This window comes from Marmota monax, unplaced genomic scaffold (genome assembly GCF_021218885.2).
Source record: "Marmota monax isolate L192 unplaced genomic scaffold, Marmota_monax_Labrador192_F-V1.1 WCK01_AAM20220418_F8-fsc00401, whole genome shotgun sequence".
Taxonomy (NCBI): domain Eukaryota; kingdom Metazoa; phylum Chordata; class Mammalia; order Rodentia; family Sciuridae; genus Marmota; species Marmota monax.
Window position 1 is genome coordinate 275,421 of NW_026692020.1, and position 26,847 is coordinate 302,267.

At 34.6% G+C, this 26,847-nt stretch overlaps 1 protein-coding gene across 6 annotated transcripts in view; it reads left to right on the plus strand.

Moving 5' to 3' along the window:
* Nucleotides 1-26,847, plus strand: part of LOC124097413 (eyes absent homolog 2-like) — a 66,417-nt gene that overhangs the window by 14,227 nt on the left and 25,343 nt on the right. For 4 of the 6 annotated variants that reach the window (XM_058582063.1, XM_058582066.1, XM_058582058.1 and 1 more), the window contains one exon: nucleotides 4,876-5,042. The exons of the other annotated variants lie outside the window; for them this stretch is intronic. In XM_058582063.1, the coding sequence (XP_058438046.1) occupies nucleotides 5,040-5,042 (3 nt within the window). In that variant the 5' untranslated portion in view covers nucleotides 4,876-5,039. The remainder of the gene's footprint in view (nucleotides 1-4,875; nucleotides 5,043-26,847) is intronic. 6 annotated transcript variants of the gene reach the window in all.

Below are 26,847 nucleotides of genomic sequence, written 5' to 3' on the forward strand. Positions count from 1 at the left end.
TGGCTTCTACTCACTAGATGTCAGTAATATTTCCCTCACCTCCAGTATAACAACATCTCAATATCTTTAGGCATTTTCAGATGTTCCCAGGGGAGTCTCCCACCCCAGAACACTGATTTGTGGTAATAACAAAGAGGATAGGAGAAGAAGGAGAATTGGTTTAACTTGTAAACAATAAAATGATGATGTATTGAAAGTAATATTTGAGGGAAAGGGGTAAATTGTAGATGCAAAATTTTAAGTGTGTCTGCTTTTACTTTCTACTGGGAACAGTTATGGTGCTTTAATATAGGCAGTTGCTGATATCAGACATATGAGCTTGAAAAGTAAATTGAAAAATACACACACACACACACACACACACACACGAGAGTCAGGATATTATTATAGAAATTCCAACATAAAATAAAGGGGAACTCAACTAAAAAATGATAATTAAAGTAGAAGAAATGAAGGCGAACAATTTTCAACCCCCTAGTGTCAAGCTGTACTCAATCTCTCCAGTTTGAACACCTATGCCCACCATATTAGCTATTTTAGAATATAAGAATATAAAGAAGTGCCAGTAGCTATTTTAGAATATGAGAATATGAAGAAGTACCAGATTTTAACATTCAGAGTTCAGAAAGTATTTATCTTAGCTACTTGCTATTTGGAATATTCATAAAACACAATGTAATGTCTTTTTGAAGTGTCTGTGATTTTAGGGTTATAATATGGAAAATCAAAGACAACAATGTTCTATTACAAAAATGTGTTTCATATTTGATGTTAGAACACAACACATTTGTTTTCTAAGTTAGATTCAATAAAGATAAGGAGCTTAAAGTTATCTGGACAGAAGAAGAGAAAGGACTCAATCATCAGTTAGAATCAAAGAAAGCACATAATTGCACTTGAAAGGGTGTTAGCAGAAGCTGTCCAATAAATTCACAGAAAATGCCTCTGCTTTAATAAATTGTTATTCTATCAGCCAGGCATGGTGGTACACAACTGTAATCCCAGTGGCTTAGAGGCTCAGGAGTTCAAAGCCAGCCTCAGCAACAGCAAGGTGCTAAGCAACTCAGTGAGACCATCTCTAAATAAGAATACAAAATATGAGGGCTGGGGTTGTGGCTCGTAATATAGTGTTTGCCTAGCATGTGTGAGGCACTGTGTTTTATTCTCAGCACCACATATAAATAAATAATAAATAAAGGTCCATCAACAACTAAAAAATATCTAAAAAATACAAAATAGGGCTGGGATGTGGCTCAGTAGTCCAGAGACTCTGAGTTCAATCACTGGTACCAAAACAAACAAACAAACAAACTGTTGTATTATCAAATCCTTTTGCAGCACTTGAGTTTCACTTTCTCTACTTGTACTGACAGATCAAGATTTTGTTTGTCCCAAATCTATAATTTGGTGCCAATTGTCTGTTTATCTTCTGAGCATGAAAGGGAAATCTCAGCCTTGAAATTTTTTTTTATTATTATTAGTCTTATTATTCTTGGCCTGGTAAGAACCACAATGGTGCTTTTATGAAGCATAAGAAAATTTGGGGTTCTAAGACTTTATTCTAAAAAAAAGTAATTTTATAAGTATTATTTCATGTTCAAAGTATATTCATATACAGCCTTACATTTTCAAATGACCAAACAATGATGAAAACTTAAAAATAATGTGTTTCATTATTCACATAGGTGGTAATAAAGTTGTAGCTTAAATTTTAGCATTAGTACTCATTCTCTAATTTTGTGTTATTTCTACCTATTATCAAACATCTAACAATATTTTAGGAATAGGATGTCAATATTTTATGTTCATAAAGTTCAATGTAAAATAAAAAAAGAATTATACTCTTGATTATGGCTAATATTTTCTGTATAATCTTATGAATCATTACTACTGGATTAGCATTTTTCAAAACCAGGACCAAACATGTTTTTATTCAACTTTATTACCTTTTTATACCTATTATTAGAGTAAATAAATTGGCATCATAATTTTAAGTTAATATTTTTTTTCACATAATGGATATGCTAAAATTAAATCCATTCCTTTGTATAGACTTGTAGAAGCTACACCCAATTTTCAGATGCTATAAACAATGTCACAGTAATCTTCATATATAAATAGTGTTTGGTTTTCAAACATGTTATATTTTGGAAGAATATTCATGAGCTAAAAGGTGTTCATATTTTTAAGTATTTTTTAAAATCAGAAAATACATGAATTTGCTCTTTGATTAGTCCAAATGCAGCTTAAACTTTTCCCATTGTCCTCCATTTTTTACAACACAGTTGTTTTCAGTTATTAAATTGTGGAAACAATAAAGACATTACTCTGAAACAATTCTTAGTAGGAATAAAAATTAAAAAAAAAAATGTTATCACAAAGAGATAATCTATAAATCTTTGTGACACGTGGTTTAATTCTCATCTCTAAACTCAATAAAATTCCAGGCATTTGCATAAGTTGTTAATTATCTAATAAAGTAACACTATTCTTCATTTTTTTCTAGTCTAAGCTAACATTATATTACATTTGTATTATATGGTGGTAATAAATTTATCTTTTTTCACCATAAGTAGTGGACTTTAAATCTAGTAAATTTGATCATTCTGTTGTGCATTGGTGTTTTTTTTGTTTTGTTTTTTGTTTTTGTTTTTCATTACATTGACTGATTTGAGTGATTTTCATATTGATTACACTTCCTTTTTCTATTTTTTCTCTCTTCCTTCCAACATATTTAAAACCTGGAATTCTCTTTTCTTTCTTTCAAAGCAATTTTTTCTTTTACAAATATTTTTAGATTTTTTTCATAAATATTGCCCATCTCTAAATTCTAAAATGATTGATTTTTTCACCTAAAAATTTTTACCTATTAGTTAGTATGTATTTCTGCATTCTTATATGTTAATGCTGCCTCTGTATTTCTTATTTAGTAAGGTATGTGCCCTGTCTCTTCCTAATTGTACAAACATTATTTTTTTTTCAATTGATAATATCACTTTTTCATGTAAATTTTTACTATTTGATAGATATAATACTAATTTTATCTGCAATTTATGGATTCTTTTTTGTGAAGTCATTTAAAATAATTTTGCAGTCAAATCTCTCATTACCTTTTCTTACATTAGCCTTTTCTACATAAAGCCAGTTCAATGTAAAATTAAAAATTGGCTCATTAAATTTTTCACACAGTTATGATTTTGTATTTAATATTTTAAACAATAATTCATATGATTTTCAGCCTGAGAAGAACTGAGTTAAAATGCCCATTTTATCCATTAATATTTCAAAACTTGGAAAAGTCAGTGATCTTTGAGCATCTTTAAATGGAGCCTATTAGGAACCATAGGAGTTAAATTAGATAATGTGTGTAAACTGTTAACAGATGTCTTACTGGTAGTAAATAATAAATAATGCATAAAGTTATTTATGGCTTTATATATGATGAGGTGTTTTAATTTATTATTTACCAAAGACATATTTATCATAGAAGGTTATGCTAAATATGTCTTTGGTAAATAATAAATTATTTTTATTAGTTTTGACTTATCTCTTGAAGTTGGGACATTCAAGAGATAAGTCAAAACTTACATGAATATAGACCTGAAAGTAATATGAGAGTTTTTCCAATTATAGTTGAAATATAATGAAAAATTAAAAAGTAGTCATGGATACAGGACACATAGAGAAACTTCCTGTTCAGGGACATCACTTTGGTCTTTGGAGATTTATGTCTTCATTCCTTGATTCTTTAAATGGAATAGTACAATAAATAATTAATGTCTTAAGAGTGATTGCAGATCAACAAGCAAAGATAAATACAAAAATGGAACACGACACAGTGTTCCTATTCAATATCCTTGAAGTAGTTTCAGATTTAGATTGCTTCTAGGCACCCAGGCCTCTTAGACATCATCAGGAACATCTAAATTGCTTTCTCACAACTTCTACAATGTTTCGGACCACAAATCAAGTCAAGATGGCACCTGGCAGTTTGCCAGAAGGAGTGGTTTGTGAGGCAAGGCCACGGAGCCATTAAGATGGTAAGGACTCCTTATTGGCTGACTGCTGTATCTAGATAATGCTAATTGAGTCAAGCTGTGTGTAATCAGTTAGGTATATATACCTCTGCTGTTCCGCAATAAAGTGGTGCCTGCTACCTTGGGTGCCCGCTGCCTTGAGTTCCTGCTCAGTTCCCACTGAGTTCCTCCTCAATAAAGCAGTTCCTGCTTCAACCTTCAAGTTGCTTATCACCTCCTGGTTATTTTGCTCAGCCAGACTGCGACACTACAAAGCCTTCTCTTTTCTCATATCACCTCAATTTAGAAGGTACCTCATTAAATTGCTTTTAGCCAATTCACTTTCTAAAAAGCTCACATTTCACACACAACAAATAAATTTCTTTAGCTCTACTCTTTTAACTTGCACTTGATAGCATAAAGGCATTCAGTAAGTTTCACTGTCAGCAGAACAGCACAAATTTAACAGTTTTGTGATCCATTTTTACTAAATAACAGAAGAGAAAGTGTTATGTCAAGGGCAGTGTGAGTTTAATTTTCTGTATCACTTAAAATTACTTGAGTGCATCCCTAAAGAAAACTAATATATTGATCAGATATAATTAGCTTCAATGTAAATAAAACCTTAGCATTAATTGTTTGCATATACTAGCAAAAGAGATATAAGTGAAAATAATCTACGAAAGTTCATAATGCTTATCTAGCACACAAGAAATCTATGGGATAAAAATAACAAGAGATAAAATTTGATGTGTTTCAGAAGAAATATATTTTATTAAAAAGTTTGAAATTTAATTGTGGCTTTAAAATACTCTTCTGTATTAGATTATGTAAATACACATATTTAATTTTATTGTAGTTAGCAAAAGAGAAATATTGCATCCTGGTCACTCTCCAGAAATCTGCCCATGTCACAGACAGGTGGACGGACAGCACTCTGACTCACCCTGTGCAGGCAAGCAAGGAGCTTACTGTCCCAGCCGCATCAGAGGAAGATAGAAGACAAGCACCAGTTCACCTGCCATGGTATGAGGGAGGATCTAGGGACCAATGCCCAGAGACATTATTTTTAACAAATGCAACACTCACTTCCTCAGCCACTGGAAGTGGAGCATGGGTCTACTGGGGGAGTGGCAAATCTGACCTATGGCCTCTCACCCACCTACCAGCACCACTCACCAGGGTTGCTAGGAGGTGCAGTCATTGGCTGACTGCACCAGGCATGCTGGGTCACAGTGACTACTGCATCCTTCTGTCAGCACTCAGGGACCCCTCAGTTCCACTGGACCTGGGAGGGACTGGAGGGGGATGGGAGGATTTGAGGATATACTTTAATATGTGTATATATAAGTATTTACTTATTATATCTTTATATGTGTGTATATATGTATATATTTTACATATATATCATGTCTTTATATGTGTGTATATATTTTATGTGTGTATATACATACATGCTTATGAACTTTATACTTCCATGTGTATATTGATACTTAATTGAGAGTAGAGCTTCTATTTATCATCTTTATTTTTTGAATACTGTTTCTTCCATATTGATAACTCTGGTTTGGAAGCATAGAGGGAATAATTTAATTTTCATGTCTCATAAATGCTCATTTCTTTTGTCCCATAATATATATCAGTCAAAGAATAAAATTGCAATACTTCCACAATATGATTACTGGAAGCATTCTGGGGTTTTATTGTTAGTTTTGGTTTTGGTTTTTAGCATATACTCTCTCATTTCTTTCTTTCTTTCTTTCTTTTTTATTTTTTGCATTTTCTTTTTATTTTTTGCCAGTGTTTTTTTTAAATTGATTTAAAAAAATAAATGACAGAAGAATGCATTATAATTCTTATGACACATATACAGCACATTTTTTCATATCTCTGGTTGTATATAAAGTATGTTGACACCAATTGGTGTCTTCATATATTTACTTTGTATAATGATGTCTATCATATTCCAACATCCTTGCTAGTCCCCTGAGCCTTCTTTTCCCTCCCACCCCTCTGCCCTATCTAGATTTCATCTATTCCTCCCATGTTTCCCATCCCAACCCCTCTATCAGTTAGCCTCCTTATATCAGAGAGAACATTCAGCATTTGTTGTTTTGGGGTTTGCTAACTTCACTTAGCATTATGTTCTCCAGTGCCATCCATTTACCTGCAATCGCCATGATTTTATTCTCTTTTATTGATGAGTAAAATTCCATTGTGTATACATGACACATTTCTTTTATCCACTCATCCACTGAAGAGCATCTAGATTGGCTCTGTAGTTCAGATATTGTGAATTGTGCTGCTATAAACACTGTTGTGCCTGTGTCCCTGTAGGATGCTGTTTTTAAGTCCTTTGAGTATAGACCGAGAAGAGGAATAGCTGGGTCAAATGGTGGTTCCATTTCCAGATTTCCAAGGAATCTCCATACTGCTTTCCATATTGGCTGCACCAATTTGCAGTCCCTCCAGTAATGTATGAGTGTGCCTTTTTCCCCTACATCCTCGCCAACACTGTTGTTGTTTTTCTTCATAATAGCTACCATTCGGAATGGAGTGAGATGATATCTTAGACAAGTTTTGATTTACATTTCTCTAATTGCTAGAGATGATGAGAATTTTTCAAATATTTGTTGAGTGATTCTATATCCTCTTCTAGAAGTGTCTTTTCAGGTCCTTGGCCCATTTGTTGATTTTTTTTTTTTTTGAGGCTTTTTGAGTTCTTTATATACCCCAGAGATTAGTGCTCTATCTTATGTGTGAGGGGATAAAAATTTGATCTCAGTATGTAGGTTCTCTGATCACCTCACAGATTGTTTCTTTTGCTGAGAAGAAACTTTTTAGTTTGATTCCATCCGATTTATTGATTCTTTATTTTAATTCTTGTGCTATAGGTGTCTTATTAAGGAAGTTGGGGCTTAATACCACATGATGAAGATTAGGGCCTTCTTTTTCTTCTATTAGACACTGAGTCTCTGGTTTAATTTCTAGGTCCTTCATCCACTTTGAGTTGACTTTTGTGTAAGGTGAGAGATAGGGATTTAATTTCATTTTGTTGCATATGGATTTCCAGTTTTCCTAGCACCATTTGCTGCTGTCTTTTCTCCAGTGCATGTTTTTGGCACCTTTGTCTAATATAAGATAATTGTAATTTGGGGGGTTAGTCTCTGTGTCCTCTATTCTGTATCATTGGTCTACCAGTCTGTTTTGGTGCTGATACCATGCTGTTTTTGTTACTAGTGCTCTGTAGTATAGTTTAATGTCTGGTATAGTGATGTTTCACTTTTCTTGCTAAGGATTGCTTTAGCTTTTTTGGGGTCCCTTATTTTTCCAGATTAATTTCACGATTACTTTTTCTGTTTCTATGAGGAATGCCATTGGGATTTTGATTGGAATTGCATTGAATCTGTATAGTGCTTTTGGTAGTATAGTCATTTGATAATATTAATTCTTCCTATACAAGAGCAAGGTAGGGTCTTTCCATCTTCTAAGGTCTTCTTTTATTTCTTTCTTTAGGGATCTGTAGTTTTCATTGTATAGATCTTTCACCTCTTTTGTTGTTAAGTTGATTCCGAAGTATCTTATTTTTTGAAGTTATTGTAAATGGGGTAGTTTCCTCATTTCTTTCTCAGAGGATTTTTCACTGTTATACAGAAATCCCTTTGATTTATGAGTGTTGATTTTGAATTCTGCTACTTAGCTGAATTCATTTAGTATTTCTAGAAGTTTTCTGGTGGAGATTTTTGGATCTTCTAGGTATAGAATTATATCATGAACAAATAGTGCCAGTTTGAGTTGTTCCTTTCCTGTGTGTATCCTTTTAATTCTTTCATCTGTGTAATTGCTCTGGCCAGTGTTTCAAGAACTATGTTGAATAGAAGTATTGAAAGAGGGCATCCCTGTCTTGTTCCAGTTTTTAGAGAAAATGCCTTTAATTTTTCTCTATTTAAAATGATGTTGGCCTGAGGCTTAGCATAGATAGCTTTTACGATGTCGAGATATGTTCCTGTTATTCCTAGTTTTCCTAGTGTTTTGAACATGTAAAGGTGCTGTATTTTGTCAGATGCTTTTTCTGCATCTATTGAGGTGATCATATGATTCTTTTCTTTGAGTCTATTGATGTGATGAATTACATTTATTGATTTTTGTATGTTTAATCAACCTTTCATCCATGGGCTGCATCCCATTTGATCATGGTGCACAATCTTTTTGATATGTTTTTGTATTTGATTTGCCAGAATTTTATTGAGAATTTTTGCATCTATGTTCATTAGAGATATTGGTCTGAAATTTTCTTTCTTTAATGTGTCTTTGCCTGGTTTTGGGATCAGGGTCATATTGGCTTCATAGAATGAGTTTGGAAGTTGCTGCCTCATTTTCTATTTCCTGAAATAAATTGCAGACCTTCTTTAAAGGTCTTGTAGAACTTGGCTGAGTATACATCTGATCCTAGGCTTTTCTTGACTGGTAAGCTTCTGATGGTGTGTTCTTTTTTATCACTTTATATTGGTCTGTTTAAGTTGTGTATGTCTTCCTGATTAAATCTGGGTAAATTGTATGAGTGAAGAAATTTGCCCATGCCTTCAATGTCTTCTATTTTATTGGAGTATAAGTTTTCAAAATAATTTCTAATTATCCTCTGTATTTCTGTAGTGTCTGTTGTGATATTATCTTTTTCATCATGTGTGCTAGTAATTTGAGTTTTCTCTCTTCTTCTCTTTATTAGCATAGCTAAGGGTATTTCAATTTTATTTATTTTTTAAAAAAAACTAACTTTTTGTCAATTTTTCAATTGCTTCTTTTGTTTTGATTTCATTGATTTCAGCTCTAATTTTAATTATTTCTTGCCTTCTACTGCTTTTGCTGCTGATTTGTTTTTCTTTTTCTAGGGATTTAGATGTAGTGTGAGGTCATTTATTTGTTGACTTTTTTTAAGGAATTAACTTCATGCAATTAATTTTCCTCTTAGTATTGATTTCATAGTGTCCAAGTGATTTCAATATGTTTTGTCTATGTTCTCATTTATCCCCAAGAATTTTTTAATCTCTTTCTTGATGTCTTCTGTAACCCATTGTTCTTTCAGTAGCATATTGTTTAGTCTCCAAGTGATGGTGAAAATTTTATTTTTTATTTTGTAGTTCATTTCCAATTTCACTCCATTATAATCTGATAAAATGCATGGTAGTATCTCTACTTTTTTGTATTTGCTAAGAGTTGCTTTGTGGAATATTATATGGTCTATTTTAGAGAAGGATCTATGTGCTGCTGAGAAAAAAGGTGTATCCGCTTGATGCAGGTTGAAATATTCTATATATGTCAGTTAAGTCTAAGTTATTGATTTTATTATTGAGTTCTATAGTTTTTTTTATTCAAATTTTGCTTTGAAGATCTGTCCAGTGGTGAGAGAGGTCTGTTAAAATCACCCAAGATTATTGTGCTGTGGTCAATTTGACTCTTGAACTTGAGAAGAATTTGTTTGATAAACATAGCTGCACCGTTGTTTGGGGCATATAATATACATTTATGATTGTTATGTCTTATTGGTATATGGTTCCCTTGAGCAGTATGTAATGTCCATATTTATTCCTTTTGATTAACTTTTGTTTGAAGTCTACTTTATTTGATACAAGGATGGAAACCCCTGCTTGCTTCCACAGTCGATGTGCATATTACGATTTTTTCTATCCTTTCACCTTCAGTCTGTGTATGTCTTTTCTTATGAGATGAGTCTCCTATAGGGAGAATATTGTTGGATCTTTGTTTTTTAATCCAGTCTGCTAGCCTATGTCTTTTAATTGGTGAGTTTAAGCCATTAACATTTAAGATCATTATTGAGACATGGTTTGTATTTCCAGCCATATTTATTTATTTTTATTTAACATATTTGGAGTTTCAGGTAAACAGAAATTCAAACTTGATTTGCCTTAATTGAATAGATAGTGTATTAGCTTATAATTCATTACCAGAGACATTTTGGGATCTTAGGAAAGGCAATAAGCTGTGAAAGCACAATTTCCCAAATTTGCCTTCCTTGTTTCCTTACTACCATACAGTAGGTATGGAGTGTGCTCCCAAGGTTGATATGTGGGTTTCTTTATGGAATCAGGCAGCAATTTGATAACATCAATGACCCAGATTTTTAAAATTCCTTCAATCCTGCAGTTGTTTTGTCCTCAATTTTATGTGTATAACAGATTGGCTTCTCTTATAGAAAAAAAATTACATACATATTTAAGATTATTTATTGGTTCAATAAAATAGAATATCCAGTGATAGGCAAAGTCTATAAAAGTTTGGTAGATTCTGTTGCTTAATAAGGTCACTAGTGACACAGTTTCTCTGTACACAAACATGAAGGGAGCCAGCTTTACACTAAAATGAGCTTTCTGGATGGAATTGGATGGCTTCCAGCACAATGAGCACTAAGGGCTGCCTCATTTACATTCAGCTCAAGAGAGATTGCTGGAACAACATGGACAAGTTGTCATGAGCTTTATTCTTAGAGAACTAGCTGAACAAAAAGTTTCACAAATGCACAGAAAGGTTCTATGAACTCTCTGCTTTCCTTCTTTTGCAACTGGGTTTCAATAGTCTATTTCTTACAACACTTGGCATTCATTGCAAATTTCCAGTACAAGGATTTCAGTTTTCGCTAACAGTGAAAAAGCATTCCATTTCTCATTTGACAGATGGAATTTGCATTACATTTCCTTAAGTCATAAAGGAAAAGAGGTGAATGATAACTCTAACTCCTAACAATAAGTGCCCACCAATGCTGCATTAATTTAGTGTGCATGATAATGCCAGAGGTAATTCATTATATCTGAAAATTCATACTATTTATCATTACCAATCTACTAAAATTTGCTTAAAATTTGTGAAAGATGATTGATAAAGCTAACATTATTTTAACCACTTGTGGAGAAAAATAGTTTTAAAGGAGAACATTATTGAGAACTGAAATAACCATATTTTATGACTGATAGTACTTGTTTGATCCCACTAGTTATAGCACAAATGCATGCTTCAAACTTATATTTTAATATTTTTAGTTAATTATACTGAGCATTATCATCTAAGGGCAAAGCACTTTTAACATGTGGAATAAATTTGGTATGTTAATACAGCATCAGTTTCTATTCTAGAAGGTATTGAAATTCAAGAAAAGCTATGTCAATGTATTGAAAATAAATAAGCTGAAGGAATTTTTCCTCAATCTTAAAATTCATATTTTTTTGATAAATGTAAATCCACATATATTATCACAGCCTTCCCCTAAACTATTTCACTGCAAATATTTATGTAGTGTTTTGTTGTTGTTGTTGTTGTTGTTGTTGTTCAGCTAATGATGAACATTTTGAAATGCTACATTAAATAGTTTGTAGGGTTAAATGAAATAAAAAATTTCATTCTGATTAGTGTAAATAAATAATTATAAATTAGATTTGAAACAATTGAAAATAATCACATATAACTTCTAAAAACAGAGGAAAGATTATTTTACAGATGTTTTGACTCAGAAGAACATTCTTTTGAATATTTTTCTATTTAATGCCACTGAGATGTATCTTCTCATGTAAGTCACTAATCTTTCCTAAACTTAAAATAAACTCAATAACATCATTTTTAAAGTTTAATTATGTGTTTGGAGACTTACATACAATTTCTTGCAGAATAACCAAGTATTAGTTACTTCTTCAAGCTAAAAATTTACATTAGTAATACTTACTTATCGGAACCATAAAATGTAGTGATTCATATATAACTACATTTACTACTTGATGGGTAACTATTACTTTTGTGAAGCTCTTTGATTAAATGTGATTAGAGCAATTGATTTTTTTCCAACAAATTTATCTCTTGTTTTATAGTTTGACTAATACTTAGTATTATATTAATTCTAAAGCAAAACAAAACTAGTTATTATTGTTAAATAAATAACATCAAAGGTTTTAGAATCAAACATAGTGGTCCAGATACCAGGAAAATTTAGTCATGGTAGGTTCATAATTACAGGAAGAAACTCAAACCAGACCTGGAAATGGAAAAAAAAATGTTTTGATACCGTTTAAGATAAAATAACTTTTCTAATGTATTGCAAAATAGGATTGATGGAGAGAGATCATGTTCAAGAATGAAGTGTTTTGGGTAAAATTAAGTTTCATTTACCCCAGTGTATTGTAAGAAGAGAAAGGAGATCTAAAACCTCCAAGTCCCAAGTGTTCAGTTTGCCTTGTATCATGTATGAGACAAGAAATGAACAAGTCTTGTAAAAGGCTAGGTAAATAATTTACCTTGTATAGTAAAAGAAATTTTACTAAAATTAATATTATCAGGTCTGTTTTGAAGTCTTGAATCTTCTGCTGTCTTAAGAATCATCTTAAGTCTTCTCATTCTGATTTATTTTCTTAGCAATGAATGAGGAATTATATACTTTTCTGAGGATTCATGGAATGATCATTCTAAACATTTGATATGTTTGGTAAACTATGAAGCCCCACTCAAATTTCAGATATGACAATTTTAATTGATAGTAATGCAATATTGAAATGTAGTAGAGACATAAAAAAGACCCCCTAAAAAGTATGGAAAAATTTACCGAGGTGCTGAGGCATACAGACAATTTTGAGTTATTAGATGTAGAAAGTGTCACAACTATTACTTTTGAAGCAATATTAACAAATGTATTAATAAGGGCTAGGACTGTAGTTATTTGGTAGAGTGCGTCACACATGTGACGTGCTGGGTTTAATACTCAGCAACACATAAAATAAATAAAATATGGTTGTGTCAATCTATAATTAAAAATATTTATAAAAATATGTTATCAACAACAGAAACTCCACACGTGGAAACTTTTTAAAATATATATTACATTATTTCTTCTAAAAGCCCCAACATAGGCAAAGTAATTAATCTTTTCTAAAGATTTTAATCTCAAATGCTTTTTATTATATATCCCTTTGAGAGAAATAGTTGAAACAAATGGAATTAACCCAACATATCTCTTCTCATGTCTTATTTGATTTTACTAGGTTGAGTATTCTAAATATTTACTTGCCAAAGAATTTTGAACATTATTATTTCCAGGAATGATAATAGTAAGTAACTTGAGTATAGCAGGATAAATCATTATTGTTATAGAATTAATTCAGATAATCAAACATATTTAGAACTACATACATTATTACAACTAGGAGTTAATTATAATTTCAAACACTAATGTCTATTTTGTGATATATGAATAATGACATAGTTGTGTCATATTAAACTAAATTAGTAATGTCTTACTGTTTCAGTAATTCACGTAATTGCTCTGTAATTTTGAAAATGTTTGTAATAAGTATATGCAAATGAATTAAAGCTCAGTTGTTTTATGTAAACAGAATGATTAATAATCTCAAAGTTACTTCACTATCAAAATGAATATGCTTAAGGAAAAATCCAGGCTTACTTCATTGAACAACTTAGAAAATATTAGGTAACTGGCTTTGAGCACAATAAATACATTCATAAGATTCAAGAAGGCATTATATAAGAAATGTTGGAGGATATGATACTGAGTTTCTCTTTTTTTCTCTGTGATAATGAAGAAGACAAATTATGATAATGTTCATTTGAATAGAAATAAAGGCAATTGATCTTAGTTCAAGAGAATAAAAAATTATGTGGTTGGTCACAATTCCAATCTATTCTTCCTTTGTCTTTGGGGGAAGTGTCATTCTTATATATGCTCATTAAAATTTAATTGGAATAAAAGTGTATTTTCTATACTCTTTCCTGAGAATATTGAAAATATGATGTGTATCTCTAAACAACAAGCTGTAGTCAATTACAAGTCATACTTTTGATCTGTGAACATTTTACTTTGGATATACCCAAGTATCAATATTACTATATTTAGAAAGTAGATTTAAGTCCCAAAGAGAGATTGCCAATGAAAATTTATCTTTGGCTTTATTCTGTTTTCAACCTTTGAGTGGGTCATTTAGTGATCTTTTCCACCATGAAAATTCACATTCTCTTGGCACATTTTATTTATGTCTGTTTTTTGTTAATGTTTTATTTCTGTACATTTTCTCTATTTTCCACTATTTTTTCCTGCCATATTTTTTTTTTTAGGATTGCTATTTTACTTTTGCCTTTTCTGTTACATGGGATGTATACATGAGGTGTTAAAAGGTACAACACATTCTACACGTGAGCCCCACTTTCTGCATCTGAATAGGGAATGAAATTAAACTGAACATCAGAATCTGTTAGTAATTTTTTGAGAAAAAAGTAACTAAGATGAGTTTAAACTTATTAACACTATTAAATCATATCTAATATTTAATACTATATGATTCAATACAGCTATAAAATACAATCATACAAAATGTGTTAACATAAAGAATACAACTAAAATTAAGATAGCAGATAAAAGCTATATAATTTTGTTGGGAGGGATACAGGATAATTCTTTTGAAATAGGCACATAATTGCCCATTCTTTTACAGAGAATCTACTGCAAGCAAAGATATCAACCTCCAGAAAAATCACACATAGCATTACTAAGCATATTTCCAAAATGTGTACAATATGCACAGTTGGAAAGTACAAAATTTTTAAAAATGTTGTCAGCAACAGGTGTGCTAAATATTTACTTATTTTATTTAAAAATTTTTATACTAGAGGGATACAATATCTTTTTTATTTTTTAAGTATGGTAGGCAAGAGCTCTACCAACTGAGCTACAAACCCAAGCTTCATATTTAAAAGAATGTGAAAAATGTGTGTGCATGTGTGTGTGTGTGTGTGTGTGTGTTTATCTCCATTAGATTTCTTGATTTTCTTCTTAACTCCATGCTCTCTTCCTGGTCTAGACTGAAGTCTGAAGCTTTATTGTTTGGAGATGATCCTTCAGATCCTGTGAATTATAGAAAACCAGGTAGATTTGAGGATAACAGTCCAAAATGTAAGCAAGGAAAAATAATAAAAATTTTCACACCAACTATAGACCATTCAAATTTCATTACATAGCCCAAACCAAGAGTGATTATAGACAGTAGAAGAGTATGCATAAACTGAGTTTTCTATTATAATTTGGACCAATCCTTACTCAGAAAGAAATAAAGAAATGGAAAACTGACATAACCATCAACATCTGAATACAAAGACAATAAATAATGGGAAATAATCTGAATACAAAGACAATCAATAATGAGAAATAGGAGGAGGTCCAGTGGGAGGCAGACAGGAGCAGGAGGAGCAGTGGACTAGGGAGGGGGGTCTCCTGCCCTGGGAGGTCTGGCACCCCACTGCAGTGCCTGCTCTCTCTACCTTCCATGGGCTATCATTGTCCTCCCACTGCCTGCCTTCTTCTTGGCCCACCAGCAGCCCTAGAGTCATGGCCTTGTGTGACCCCTTCTGTGTCGCCACAGAGATGCTGGCCTAGATCTTGGAGCTGCAAAACATTGAGGTGGAGATCATGGTGGTGAAGATGACAAGGATGATGGCTGCAGCAGTGGCCACAACTATTGTGTCTGTCTCTGGGTGGCCAGGGGCAGGCCGGCCACCATCACCATCCCCTGTCCATGATCACGCTGCAGTCACTGGTCAGAAAAGGACCAGACAAGAGTAACTTGTAAAGAAATGTTTGACTGTGAATTTGCCATATGAGAGTCACATCCATGAACATGGCGGTGGGCGCAGAGAGATCAAGTCTCTAACCTCTTCAGCTTCGCTGGCATAGGGAGTCTTAAACTGTCTAAATGCTGTTTGCTCAGGATCACTAGGCAATGCTGAGCTGACGTGGATCTGGGGCGACCAGTCTGTGCCTCTCAGAACACACACAGAGCCTGGATAGACTGAATTCAAGCTCCCATTCTCCTGCATCTCACAGACAAACTGCTGTGACTCAGCGCTAAATGATCCTGCTGAAACAACTGGTCGGCCCTTCTGAACCTGCAGAGGTTAATACCAACTGAGCCTTCATAGGCAGTGGCCTCAGGATTGAGATGGGGCTTAGGAGAGCCAGTCAGGACCCACCCCTTGCATTGGTCCACTGGCAAAGGGAACGAACTGTCGCCATTTGCATGGGATACCACCATGGCAGAGAACTGATGTCACCAGAATGCAGCGGAGGAGATAACTTCATTAAAACTGGCGGCGACAGGTGTGTAACCCCCTAGCCTTCCCTCTCCACACAGTGGGGAAACCTTAAGGGCCCCTCCCAGCTCTCCCGTGAGCATGATAGTCACACGGAGGGAATCAGGAGTGGTGCGGGAACCGCAGCGTGGGACCCCTGCTACCGTTCCCACCAGTGCTGACAACTGAGGTCTCTTGCATTAGCTACCGGTGGCGTGGCTACCGGAGGGCAAGCAAAATACGCTGAGGGTTCTCAGCCCCAAACTTCACAAACTTAGGGTCTGAGGGAATGGCAAACAGAGAGACTGTGCCCAGTCGTTCAAGAAAATAGGACTCCCGGGAGCAGCAGACCTGGCATGTAGCCAGTACTGTGGTGAGCATCACCCGTGAACAGGGCCTGGCTTGAGGAAAAGTGGGGAAGTGACTAGACACAAGAAAAGGCCCTAGGCACTCAGGATTGGAGACCCGCCAGTCTGGGAGGAGGAGCTGTTGCAAAGTGATTGGTTCCCGCGTATTGAGAGGAGAAGCTTGGCTCAGTGGGCACAGCTCCACCTACCGGAAGAGAAGTTAATCAAACTCTAAGACTGCATTTATTAATTTTTTTAGTATTATTTGGGTTTTTTCATTTTCATTTCTTTATCATTATATTTTTTAAATTTTTTTTTTATTTTTTTAAGATTTTTTTATTATTTTTTTATTTTTTATTTTTTTTTTTTTGATTATTTTTTAAAATTTTTTTCTTTTCTATTTTTTTCTTTTGTCTTTTCATTTCTTTTCAATTTCCTTATTCCCCCTTCCTTGAATTCTACCTGTTTACTCTCATTCTCTTTAGTGACTTTTTCCCTTCCCTTCTAATACCTTTCCTCCCAAGCATCAAATAAATTTATAGGAGTAAACAGTAACTCAGCAGTCAAACAGAACAAGAAGTAACATGAGCAGCATGAAAAAGCAAGGAAGAAAAAGAGAACAAACAATGCAGGACAGCCTAAATATTCAGGAGGACCTAGAGGAATCAGAAAAATGGTCAAATAAAGAACTCAAGGAATACCTTATACAGATGGAATGGAATCTTAAAGAGGATATGAGACAGCAAATTCAAACAATGAGAGAACACATTGAAAATGAATTACATAAACAGATAAATGAAGCAAATAAGCATCTTTATCAAGAGAGAGAGATTATAAAAAAATCAAACAATAATTCTAGAAATGAAGGAAACTATAAACCAAATTAAAAACTCAAATGAGAGTATCATTAACAGAGTGTAGAAAGTAGAAGCCAGAACGTCAGATAACGGAGACAAAATATATCATCTTTAAAAGAGTCTAGCCAACTCAGAAAGGCTGGTAAAAAAATCACGAGAAAAACATCCAAGAGATATGGGATAACATAAAAAAAACCAAACTTAAGAGTCATCGGGATAGAGGAAGGTATAGAGGTTCAAATCAAGGGAATGAGCAACCTGCTGAATGAAATAATTATAGAAAACTTTCCAGAAATAAAAAAAGGAAATGGATGTACAAATTGTAGATGCATACAGGACACCGAGCATACAAAATCACAGTAGACCAACGCCAAGACACATTGTTATGAAGATATCCAATATACAGACCAAAGAGAAAATATTAAAAGCTACAAGAGAAAGGAGGCAGATTACATTCAGTGGTAAACCAATAAGGTTAACAACGGATTTTTCATCACAGACACTGAAAGCGAGAGGATCCTGGAACAACGTATTTCAAACACTGAAAGACAATGGATACCAACCAAGAATTTTGTATCCAGTAAAATTAAGCTTCAGGTATGACAATGAAATAAAAATCTTTCATGATAAACAAAAGTTAAAAGACTTGACAGCCAGAAAACCAGCATTGCAAAGCACCTTGAGCAAAACACTACATGAGGAATAAATGAAAAACAATAACCAAAACCAACAGTGGGAAGTACCTCAGTAAAGCTAGAGGGCAGGGGAAAAGCTAATCATGCAGAAACAAACCAAATTTAAAAAAAAAGAGAGATAAATAATCAAACATGGCTGGAAGTACAAACCATATATCAATCATAACTCTAAACGTTAATGGCTTAAACTCTCCAATAAAGTGACATAGGCTGATAACATGGATTAAAAAAAACAAATCCAACAGTATGCTGCCTCCAGGAGACACATCTGATTGGAAAAGACATACACAGGCTGAAGGTGAAAGGTTGGGAAAAAATATACCACGCACACGGTCCTTGTAAGCAAGGAGGGGTGGCCATTCTCATATCAAATAAAATCGACTTCAAGTCTAAGTTAATCAAAAGGGATAAGGAAGGACATTATATACTGTTAAAAGGAACCATTCACCAACAAGACATAACAATTATCAATATTTATGAACCAAATAAGGGTGCTGCGATGTTCATAAAACAAACTCTCCTCAAGTTCATAATCAAATAGACCACAACACAATAATTATGGGTGACTTCAACACACCTCTCTCACCATTGGACAGATCCTCCAAACAAAAGTTGAATAAAGAAACTATAGAACTCAATATCACAATCAATAACCTAGACTTAACTGACATATATAGAATATATCAACCAACATCAAGTGGATATAATTTTTTCTCAGTAGCACATGGATCCTTCTCAAAAACAGACCATATATTATGCCATAGGGAAACCCTCAGTAAATATAAAGGGTTGATAATACCATGCATTTTTATCTGATCACAATCGAATGAAACTAGAAATCAATGATAAAAGAAGGAAGGAAAAATCCTACATCACATGGAAAATGAACAATATGTTACTGAATGATCAATGGGTTACAGAAGACATAAAGGAGGAAATCAAAAAATTCTTAGAGATAAATGAAAATACAGACACAACATATCGGAATCTATGGGACACAATGAAAGCAGTTTTAACAGGGAAATTCATCGCCTGGAGGTCATTCCTCAAAAAAAAAAAAAATACCAACAAATAAACGAGCTCACACTTCATCTCAAAGCCCTAGAAAAGGAAGAGCAAAACAACAGCAAATGTAGCAGAAGGCAAGAAATAATTAAAATCAGAGAGGAAATCAATGAAATTGAAACAAAAGAAACTATTGAAAAAATTGACAAAACTAAAATTTGGTTCTTCGAAAAAATAAATAAGATTGACAGACCCTTAGCCATGCTAACGAAGAGAAGAAGAGAGAGAACTCAAATTAATAACATATGGGATGAAAAAGGCAATATCACAACAGATGCTTCAGAAATACAGAAGACAATTAGAAATTATTTTGAAACCCTATATTCCAATAAAATAGATGATAGTGAAGACATCAATAAATTTCTTAAGTCATATGATTTGCCCAGACTGAGTCAGGAGGATACACACAATTCAATATAGTTCTCAAAACACTGGCCAGAGCAATTAGACAGACAAAAGAAATTAAAGGCATAAAAATAGGAAAAGAAGAACTTAAATTATCACTATTTGCAGGTGACATGAATCTATACCTAGAAGACTCAAAAGGGTCTACAAAGAAACTACTAGAACTAATAAATGAATTCAGCAAAGTGGCAGGATATAAAATCAACACACATAAATCAAAAGCATTTCTGTATATCAGCAACAAAACTTCTGAAATGGAAATGAGGAAAAACACCCCATTCACAATATCCTCAAAAAAAAATTGGGAATCAACCTAACAAAAGAGGTGAAAGATTTATACAATGAAAACTACAGAACCCTAAAGAGAGAAATAGAAGAAGATCTTAGAAGATGGAAAAATATACCCTGTTCATGGATAGGCAGAACTACCATCATCAAAATGGCGATATTACCAAAAGTTCTCTATAGGTTTAATGCAATGCCAATCAAAATCCCAATGGCATTTCTTGTGGAAATAGATAAAGCAATTATGAAATTCATATGGAAAAATAAAAGACCCAGAATAGCAGAAGCAACTCTAAGGAGGAAGTGTGAATCGGGCGGCATAGCGATACCAGATTTCAAACCATACTACAGAGCAATAGTAACAAAAACAGCACGGTACAAGAACCAAAACAGTCGGATGGACCAATGGTACAGAATAGAGGACACAGAGACTAATCCACAAGTTACAACTATCTTATATTTGATAAAGGGGCTAAAAGCATGCAATGGAGGAAGGATAGCATCTTCAACAAATGGTGCTGGGAAAACTGGAAATCCATATGCAACAAAATGAAACTGAATCCCCTTCTCTCACCATGCACAAAAGTTAACTCAAAATGGATCAAAGAATTTGATATCAAATCAGAGACTCTGCATATGATAGAAGAAAACGTTGGCTCCTCTCTACATATTGTGGGGTCGGGCTCCAAATTCCTCAATAGGACACCCATAGCACAAGAGTTAATAACAAGAATCAACAAATGGGACTTACTTAAACTAAAAAGTTTTTTCTCAGCAAGAGAAACAATAAGAGAGGTAAATAGGGAGCCTACATCAAGGGAACAAATTTTTCTCCTCACACTTCAGATAGAGCCCTAATATCCAGAGTATACAAAGAACTCGAAAAATTAAACAATAAGATAACAAATAACACAATCAACAAATGGGCCAAGGACCTGAACAGACACTTCTCAGAGGAGGACATACAATCAATCAACAAGTACATGAAAAAATGTTCACCATCTCTAGCAGTAAGAGAAATGCAAATCAAAACCACCCTAAGATACCATCTCACTCCAGTAAGATTGACAGCCATTATGAAGTCAAACAACAACAAGTGCTGTTGAGGATGTGGGTAAAAGGGTACACTTGTACATTGCTGGTGGGACTGCCAATTGGTGTGGCCAATTTGGAAAGCAGTATGAAGATTCCTGGGAAAGGTGGGAATGGAACCACCATTTGATCATCAGACTATTCCCTGAAGACCTTAAAAGAGCATACTATAGGGATACTGCTACATCGATGTTCATAGCAGCACAATTCACAATAGCTAGACTGTGGAACCAACGTAGATGCTCTTCAATAGATGAATGTATAAAAAAATTGTGGCATTTATACACAATGGAGTATTACTCTGCACTAAAAAATGACAAAATCATGGACTTTGCAGGGAAATGGATGGCACTAGATTAGATTATGCTAAGTGAAGCTAGCCAATCCCTAAAAAACAAATGCCAAATGTCATCTTTGATATAAGGAGAGCAACTAAGAACAGAATAGGGAGGAAGAGCATGAGAAGAAGATAACCATTAAACAGGGTCGAGAGGGGGGAGCGAAAAAGAGAGAGAAGGGAAATTGCATGGTAAAGGAAGGAGACCCTCATTGTTATACAAAATTACATATAAGAGGACATGAGGGGAAAGGGGAAAAAAACAAGAGAGGGAAATGAATTACAGTAGATGGGGTAGAGAGAGAAGATGGGAGGGGAGGGGAGGAGGGATAGTAGAGGATAGGAAGGGCAGCAGAATACAACAGACACTAGTATGTCAATATGTAAAACAGTGGATGTGGAACTGATGTGAATCTGCAATATGTATATGGGGTAAAAATGGGAGTTCATAATCTGCTTGAATCAAATATATGAAATATGATATGCAAGAGCTTGGTAAGGTTTTGAACAACTAATAATAAAAAAATAAGCAAAAAAAAAAGAGAGAGAGTCACACCCATAAACACCAAGTGGCAAACAGATGAAACTACCTAATCACATTAGCCAATGTGCCCTGAACATTCTCCAGTACTTTTTTCCTCTTGTATCACCTTAGTGCTTCAAAGCTGTACTCCACTTTATTTTAGAGCAGTTATGTTCAATCTATTTCAATAGTCTTGAAAAGTGTGTCCCTGACTATTTAATTCCATTCAGGATAATTTTATTTTGATACCTTAAAAATAGTCAAAGCAATATGAAGTACATGTTCATAAGAATAATATTTAAATCATTTTTGTTTCCTGCCATCTAGATCTAGTCATAAAGTATATGATTAAGTCAAATAAAAACTGATTTGAATGTTTTTTGGAAATTAGAATTTAGGTGTTTTTTTCTGTAAATTGTCTTAAATTATCCTTTACCTAAGTATCAGAGTCTGTTTTCTCACCAAACAGTTAACTCCTTGAACTTTTTTACATATTACTAGGTTATTTTGAGCAAATTGCCTTTAAAAAGTGACTTACCTATCCTCTTCTGAGAAGTTTCTGTTCAAGTCCTTGGCCCATTTGTTGATTTGGGTTATTTATTTTTTTGTTGTTTAATTTTTTGAGTTCTTTGTATACTCTAGAGATTACAGCTCTATCTGATGTTTGAGGGGTAAAAATTTGTTCCCAGAATTTAGGCTCCCTATTCATCTCACATATTATTTCTCTTGCTGAGAAAAAAACATTTTAGTTTGAATTCATCCCATTTGTTGATTCTTGGTTTTAACTCTTGTGCTATAGGTGTCTTATTAAGAAATTTGGGGCCTGCCCCCATATGATGAAGATTAGGACCAACTTTATCTTCTATTAGATGCAGAGTCTCTGGTCTGATTCCTAGCTCCTTGATCAATTTTGAGTTGACTTTTGTGACTTGAACAGAAACTTCTCAGAAGAGGATATATAATCAATCAACAAATACATGAAAAAATTCTCACCATTTCTAGCAATCAGAGAAATGCAAATTAAAACTACTCTAAGATACCATCTCACTCCAATAAGATTGGCAGCCATTATGAAGTCAAACAACAATAAGTGCTGGCGAGGATGCAGGGAAAAAGGTACACTCATACATTGCTGGTGGGACTGCAAATTGGTGCAGCCAATTTGGAAAGCAGTATGGAGATTTCTTGGAAAGCTGGGAATGGAACCACCATTTGACCCAGCTATTCCCCTTCTTGGACTATACCCAAAAGACCTAAGAGCATACAACAGGGGCACAGCCACATCAATGTTTATAGCAGCACAATTCACAGTAGCTAGAATGTGGAACCAACCTAGATGCCCTTCAATAGATGAATGAATTTAAAAAAATGTGGCATTTATACACAATGGAATATTACTCAGCACTAAAAAAAAATAATAAAATCATGGCATTTGACGGCAAATGGATGGCATTAGAGCAGATTATGCTAAGTTAAGTTAGCCAATCCCTAAAAAAAATGCCGAATGTCTTCTCTGATATAGGGGGGTGACTCAAAATGGGATAGGGAGGAAGAGCAAGAGAAGAAGACTACCACTAAATAGGGAAGAGAGGTGGGAGGGAAAAAGGGAGAAGGGGAGTTGCACATAAGATGGAAGGAGAACCTCATTGTTATGCAGAATACATATATGATGTTGTAATGAGAAAAAGAAAAAAAAACTGTGTCACATTAGATTGGATAGAGAGAAAGGATGGGAGTGGAGGGGAGAAGCAGGGAGGATAGGAAGGGCAGCAGAATAGAATAGACAATATGATTAATGTATGTACATTCCATGTGTGTATTATATATCAAAACACATTCTACTGCCATGTATGACTAAAAAGAATAAATAAAAATTTTAAAAAAGTGACTTACCTAAAAATAATTTTTGTTATTAATACTTTTTTTAAACACATTGTCTATAACTGTATTTTCCTTTGTTTTTAATGCTTCTTTCTCTGAAACCCCTTGATTTTGTTTTGCTAAAACTCATTTACTAAATCCTAACTATCTTTGGGTTTGCTGTAGTGGCCTTGACTAAAACCATATTATCGGGTGCCCCTAATGACTGGCACTGACTTTGTGGCCCAAGTCTGTTGGTTGCTATTTACTAATTCAGCAGTATTTAGTTATCTCTGTAAAGTGATAATCATTTTTCACCTTCTGTCTCAGGTGAGTGAGAGAGAACAAGGTGAAGAACAGTGGAGAGAAATGTTAGGATTTCCTTAGATAATTTAATTTGTAAAAGGAAAAAAAATAGCATCTTTCGGAATTCAAAAAACTGATCTACCAAGTAGAATTTTTGGAACGTGTACTTCTTCTCCCATATGCTTTTTAAATGTTTTATCATAGGCAAGAAACTAAGCAGATTATGTCATGCCACAGTTTAGAGAATATATGAGCTATGGACATAAGTAAGACTTACAAACTCATTGACAGAGATGTTCATGAAGTTGGATAAGCAGTATTTCAAACAAAGCTATTGTACACATAATACTGTCACTTAAGGTAAAATATATGATGTGTTAGGAGAAGAAAATTTTATTTACCGTCCTGTAGACATTTTTATATAGAATATTAATAAAAATTTTAGAATAAAAACTATAAAATTAAGTATTTTTTTAAGAATTCTCAACTTGCCCTTGTGGGTATTTTCATTGATGGATGGAATATGTTCTTGTATTTTATTTAAACTCTCTTTGCTTCTGCCTTACAAATGAAATGTAAGTGTATATTGAAGTGGCCAAACAGGGATTTCAGGAGAACTCAATATTTCAATCCTATTAGAGAATTCAGCTACCGATGTTCCCGGAAAAAAAAAATAGAAAACCAGCACAGATTTTGAGAAACTGCCTTCAAAAACACATAAAGCTGACCATAAATAAATCATTTTGATACAGAACTTTTAAATCCACAATCTGAAAAGTATTTCCTAAACCTGTGTTAAAAGTATCTACTAAAGAGACAGAATTGCATGAGACCTTACTTAGTTGAAATGATGTTTAAATTTTTGTAGAGCTAATTACAAAGGGTTGTGGCTGTATAATAAAGCTAAGAACAGAAGACAACCTTCTATGGTAGATCTAGGAACACAGCACTTACTTAGTCTCTGTGCCAATTATATACAGAATTGTAATGCCAGGGATGTTTTCCAGATAAGGTGACATTCAAGATGAGACCTGAGGGATAAGTATGGAATGTCAAGGAACCATTCCAAGTAGGGAGACACGATTGTTGCAAAAGTTATTTTTTATTATTTGCTAGCCATTCATTCAACAAGTATGTATTGAATAACGGCCATTTTGCTCCAGGTGCCCCCTAGCAGGGGAAGCCCAGAAGGGTGGCTGATGTCTGCTTGTGCCCTAGTGTCCCCTGCTTGCTCTCAGGAGGACATGCTTGTGACTGTGGCAGAGAGGGAGTTTCTAATTGCCTTGGCGAGCCGGCCAGCCAAGCAATTGCCCCGCATGAACAGGAGCGAATGGAGGCGGCGAGGGCTGCCACCAGTGCGGGAACACTGGGAAAGCCGACGCCAGTGCTGGGCCATAGTGTGCCCCTGGTGACCATGCCCCAGTGGCCACTGGCACTGCCCCTGGCACACAAGGCACACAGGTCAGGGCCCCTTGGACCGGGAGCTGCCAACATTTGGCGGCTCAGCAAGGGAACCATGGTTAAGCAATAAGTTACACTTTTTATATTATGGCAGACACAGGAAACTAATAAGACTAAAAAATTTATTTCATGTTTAATTGCATATCAGGACTATTTCTCTAAGGGTCTGGACTAGAACAACTGAGAAAGATTGGTCAGTTTGAAAAAAATGCCATTTACATTTAAAAATAATCTAAGTTGATACAGTGTTTACTTTTTTTAAAAAATTTCAAATATGTTGCTACAAGTAACAGAATATGTGTTAACAGCTTAATGGAAGTTATCCAGCAGCACATGACAAGGACTCACATTATGGACTGGAAGGTTGTGACCTTATAAGGCAGTGACAAAATATGACAAAACTTTTTTTTCTGTTTTTCCTCATAAGGCAGATCAGATACGATTGACGTTGTAAACTAAGATGTAATAATACATAGCCTTGAGTTGAAGTGTTTCTCAAAAATCATAAGTTGAAATCTTAAACCTGAGTTCTTCAGAGTATGGTTGCTGTTAGAGATAATATGCTTAAAGAGGTAACTGAATTAAGTGTTTGGGCTGTAGCTCAGTGGCAGAGCACTTGCCTAGCACATATGAGGCACTGGGTTCAATGTTTAGCACCCCATTAAAAGAAATAAATAAAAGTTCTGAAACAATTTTTTAAAGAGGTAACTGAGTTAAAATGTGATCATTATGATGATCCCTAATTCAATTTGGCCAGTGTCCTTATAAGAAGAGCACTTTAGAACACAGACATGCATAGAAGGAAGACCATAGGAGGACAGCAGAAATGGCTATCTACAAGCCCAGGAAGAAAGACCTCAGATGAAATAAAACCTGGTGACACCTTAATCCTGGAATTCTAGGTTCCATACTTAAGAAAATGATATTATATTGTATATTAATACTCTTGCCTCTATTAGTAAAATTTTATAAAGAAAGATAATAACATGTAGATAACCATATGCTGAGAGAGAAGGGACAGATACTTTATGTTGAGAAAGCCCTTCTCCAAGGGCAGCAAAGGCTGGCCTTGGGTCTTTCTGAGACCTCCAACTCAGCAGCCCACACCTGCATAGCACCTTATCTTGGCAGGCAGGCACCACCTCAGGAAGCTGTCCTCATCCTACAGGTTGCTCAAGAGGGGTGAATCTGGGACGCAAACTTCTCTAGTCCCCCTGAACTTGGTGTAGGTCCCTGGTCACTCCTGGGTCCTGAGGCATCACAAAGTTGGTGCATGTTCCTCAAGCCCTGGAGCAGAATGTGAGTCCTTGGAAGGGCAGGAGAGACTGGACCTGGCTGCTGGAGGGTTCCGACTGGAAGCCTGCACTGGAACCAGGCTGTGAGGTGTCCAGGCATGGTAGGGGAGCAATTACTTGCCACTCACCCCTGCTTTGCATATTCACAAGGCTGAGCTCCACCTCCTGCTCCTG